At 51.1% G+C, this 4,406-nt stretch overlaps 1 protein-coding gene across 1 annotated transcript; it reads right to left on the bottom strand.

Moving 5' to 3' along the window:
• Positions 1–407: 407 nt before the first annotated feature.
• LOC128706791 (uncharacterized) lies at positions 408–4,076 on the bottom strand. Its single transcript, XM_053801733.1, has 3 exons — positions 2,531–4,076; positions 1,341–1,637; positions 408–1,261 (listed from the first exon to the last, which is right to left on the bottom strand). Exons 1-3 carry the CDS (start codon positions 4,074–4,076, stop codon positions 408–410), a joined length of 2,697 nt encoding a protein of 898 aa, XP_053657708.1.
• Between the last annotated feature and the right edge of the window lie 330 nt (positions 4,077–4,406).

The following is a 4,406-nucleotide window of genomic DNA, read 5'->3' as shown; positions in this document are numbered from 1 at the left end:
CTAACTAAAGAAATCAGTAACAGCATGGCAGTCCTATCTGCCAATTTTCAAACTTTCATTACTCCATACCGGGTCGGACGGTATTCAAAACATCAGTTAAACACTGCTCTGCAAAAACACACACACAGACAACACACACACATGCAGCTCACACGCGCAAACACACACGCGACAGAGACACGCCCTACCGTGGGTAGAGAAAAAAAATCTCGCACTATTTGGCAATGCATGCAAAAGGCTACTCTCGGCGGTCTTTTCCTTTATGCTACGTGTTTCCTCTTGTAGGGAGGGTGTACGAGCAGCGATGTTTCATATTCCAATTGCTCCGCTCTGTCACACTCTTCAATGCTTGTTTGGGTTGTTAGTACGGCTGTGAATCGTCAGTGGCGATGGCACTTGAGCAGGTTTTAGCATTCGATGGATGATTTTTGATACTGGGCATTTTGCAACGGTGGCGGATTAGACTGCTGGGATTGTTGCTGTATCGATTGCGCAGGTTGCTGCTGCTGCTGCTGGTTCGCTAGCGATTGGTGCTGACCGTGGGAGGGAATGGTTTGCAACGGCATCACCGTGGATGGGTGCCCCGTCAAAGAAGCAAACGACGGTGGAGGCATATCCGCTATACCCGGATACGGTGGCGCGGTGGATGGGCCTGCAACGGACGCCCCAACGACGGCAGCCGCAGCAGCAGCAGCGGCAGCAGCTGCCGCGACGCCAGTATCAACCGATACATGATGCTGGCGGCGCAGCAACACACCGGCAGCATGGTGTCCTCCGCCACCATCGCTCATATCGCCAGCGACCGTAAAGGCCGGATGGTTGTTGTTGGTCGGTGCAGCAGCAGCCGTTCTACTACCGGATGCTTTCGGCAGCGAGCAGACTTCGCACGCGGGCATTAGTTCGTGGTTTTGGAATGTACAGAGACTGCAGGTCCAGGGTTGATTCGGGCCTGCCGCGGATGGTTGCAGTCGACTCGCAGCCATCGGATCACCGGCACCTCCACCATTCGACATAAACGACGACGAGGTTGAGCAGGGCGAGGATGAGGATGACGACGGCGTTGGCACGGGTGACGAGCCACCTAATGCAGCTAGCGACGGTGCAAGAAGCGGCGTGCACGGGGTAATGCTCCCAGAACTGCCGCGAGATGGCGAATGGGTCGGTGCCCTAGGCGGAGGTGGCCGCGGGGGTCTTGGAGGGCGATTCGCCACGGTTCCACCCGATCCTGATACCATGGATGATGCAAGCATTAGTGGTGAACCTTAAAGGTAAAAAGAATTGCATTAACATTAACCGAGTACTTCGACAGTGAGATGGTGTGGTTGAGCGAAGCCTCTTACCACCTTCGACACTCAGCGCACTTAGCCCATCGGTTATCGATGAACCAGCGGCAGATGCGGCAGCTGCGGCCTGCGCCCGTGCTTCTTCATCATCACGCGAATCCACCGCTTTTTGCAATTGTTCGACCTCAGCCGCCAGCACCAGCACCTCACGATCAAGCAGTTCCGCGTCGATAAATCGCAACGGTTGCTGCAAAACGAAGATCTCACGGCAGATCGACTCGAACTGTGTCCGCTTCCGTTCAACCTCCAGGCTAAGGCGCTGCTTTTGCTCCAGCTGCTGTGATACGGCCATCTCTGCAAAAGACAACCGTGTTTTGTTGAGAAACGAAACCCCAGGTCGATGAATGCGATAGGAGTGTGCCAAAATGCAGGCACGAGGTAACTGAGCTGTGGAACGTTTATAAATCTTGCTCGACCCCTGTACAGCGCTTATCAACAGTGTAGTGTGTTAGTGTTGTCGCCTACGCGCATAAAGAAAGCTGGGCAATTTTTGTTTTTTTTTTCTTTTCTCATTCAGTTTTTATAATTGTTTTGCGCAATCCTGATTGCTGAGCTAAGACGTAATCTGCTGTGCATTTCACAGTAACTCGCAAAGACATTCCAAGTTTATCAGTGTTGTGAAAAAATTGTATAATGTGTGTTTTTCATTCGATGAACAAGCGTTATCAGTTTACAAGAATCGTTCTTATAAACTGATAACGAGTTCTTATGAACCAAGTTTATAAAAATGATGCTTATAAACTGATGACGCTTCTTCACCGAATGAGGAAATATTGCATTTGATACAATCACAGATAGAGGTCAACGTACGTCAATGAGCGTACTAATCAAGCATTCAAAACAAGCAACTCCTTTCAAGTACTCTCTTGTTTATACAATGTTATTAGCTACTATCTAACTTTCACTTGCTTTATATACGGGTTTCGCGTTTAGGTGCCAACATTGGAATTGTGTCTGGTAATATTGTGTGAATGTGATTCAAGTTAACGAATCTAAATGAACCGTTTAAACAGAATAAATGAATTTTAATCTCTATTTTGAAGAATTATGAAACTCTCAAGATAAAACTGCTGGCCTAAGCCCTCGATTGCTGAACGTTCGAAAGCAATTTTCGAATCAAAAACGTAGCTGAATATTTCTGTATGTCATAAATAGATAGACAATCATTTTCACAGCATCATTATTACCTGCGACCACGAAGTTCTGGTAGCGTATTTCCTTCGTCAGTCCATCGTTCTCTAGCGGACCGTCAGCAAACAACGGTTGTCCGGTAATCCCCCGACTAGATGCCAGCTGATGCGCCGCCAGGTTGGGCAATGGCGATGAGGATGGCAGCGGTGGTGGAAACCCTGTGTGCACGTACGGAGCTCTACTCCCTACCGAAGGAGACTGATACCACCCGCTATGACCATCCGGCAAAGCAACAGCGCACGGTTCCCGTTCCTGGTAATGTGAGGAGGTTGCCATTTCTTGCTGAGGTTCATAACCTGGTACCTGGGCGCGCATCGCACTGAACGAACTGAATCCATCCCGAAACGTAACCTCCAGCTTCGACTGGATGCCGGACTGAGCGTTAAAGTTTTTGGCGGTATACTTGAGTGGGCTGGCATGGATGTGAATCGGGGTGCGTGGCCGACCGTCGGTCGGTTGTCGCAGGGTTAGATTAACCGAGGTAGAGCTACGACCACCGTTGCCACTTGCGCTTGTCGGTGTGGGACCAGCAGATCCCGTCCGTGATGATCCACCGGGTGTGGGTAATCCCAGCGGGTTCCCACCACTAAAGGTACTGCAAACTTGGGCTAGCTCACGTGAGTATGGCGGTTCCGGTTGTAGCGAGATCGTCGATGTGTGCCGTTGACCAGCGATCAGCGGTCCGCCGGATTTGGGCGAAACGGTAACGTTCACCTGCAAGTTCACCGTCTCACCGAGCTCAGCACTACTGCTCGCCGTTGTCGTGGTCGTGATGGTGGACGTCGCCAACGATCCATTGCTCGGTGGACATGGTGGAGCTGTCCGATTGGGACGCATCGGCGGTGTGGGCGGCGTTGCTCCAAAGTTGCCCATCCCGGCATTCACAGGGCGCACGGCCAACGTGGTAGGCCGATTTGCGCACGAACCAGCGGTTCGGTTCTCACCTATAAGTCTACTATCACTGTAGCCGGCGCTACCGGCCATCGGAACTCCCTGCTGATGCTGTTGCGTGGCAGGACAGGCAGCACCCTGTAACCTGCTGCTATCGACACTGCTCTCGCGGCTACTATTGCTACTGCTATTGCTACTGTAGCTGTTGCTGCCATCCGATCGATTGCCGGTCAGCTTCCGTTCGCCGCTACGCCGTTTCAGACTGCCACTGTGAATGGATTGCGACGGGTAGGTAGTTTGGCCGGGTGCACCGAGCACCGCTTCCTCCAGCTTCCCGATGCAGGTCGGCCGATCGTGGCAGTTCTGCGTCACCAGCTCCGACACCACCGTGTCCGGTACGGTTGGATACTTCTGTTTCATCTCGTGAAACAACTGCATAATGCTGATGTTCGAGCAGGCACACGGCGCCCGTTGCTTCAGGATGCTGGTACTGTCAGCTGCGCTAGTACCGCTACCACTGGTTGAAGTTGTCGCGCCGTAGCTAGCCGAACTGAGCACGGGTGTTGGCGGTTCATCGTAACAGTGCTGTGTGTGGCTGCTTTGGTTCGTGCTGGGTATTGCTGGCGCTTGCTTGAAAGGATTAGTCGCCATACTCTGCCATCCTCGATGGGCTCATGAGATCTACAAGTAAACGAAGCACAAAGACATGTGTAAGATGATTTGATAACACTCTTTGGGACACTATTTCGTGTCCGTATCTTCTATGAGACCTTCTACGCTTTATTATAGGTCAAGGCTTTGTCACAGACAACAACTCTTCCGAGTAAACAAACAGACGTTTTATTTCTATATGTGTCACGAATTCCTATCACCGAACCATAACCTAGTGTACGGGTTTGAAAGATGTTCTTTTTAAATAGATTACACGCACCGTTCTTAAACTTGTGGCGTTCTTCTGCAAACTTCACACAACACTCAAAC

This window comes from Anopheles marshallii, chromosome 2, assembly GCF_943734725.1.
Source record: "Anopheles marshallii chromosome 2, idAnoMarsDA_429_01, whole genome shotgun sequence".
Classification (NCBI taxonomy): domain Eukaryota; kingdom Metazoa; phylum Arthropoda; class Insecta; order Diptera; family Culicidae; genus Anopheles; species Anopheles marshallii.
This window is presented reverse-complemented; position numbering and strand designations above follow the sequence as displayed.

Bases quoted from the DNA above. Each gene is read 5' to 3' on its own strand.
- LOC128706791 (XM_053801733.1), bottom strand. From the start codon at position 4,076: ATGGCGACTAATCCTTTCAAGCAAGCGCCAGCAATACCCAGCACGAAC. The intron at 1,638-2,530 runs GTAATAATGATG...TGTCTTTTGCAG, and splicing joins CCAGAACTTCGTGGTCGCAG to AGATGGCCGTATCACAGCAG. The intron at 1,262-1,340 runs GTAAGAGGCTTC...TTTACCTTTAAG, and splicing joins TGCGCTGAGTGTCGAAGGTG to GTTCACCACTAATGCTTGCA.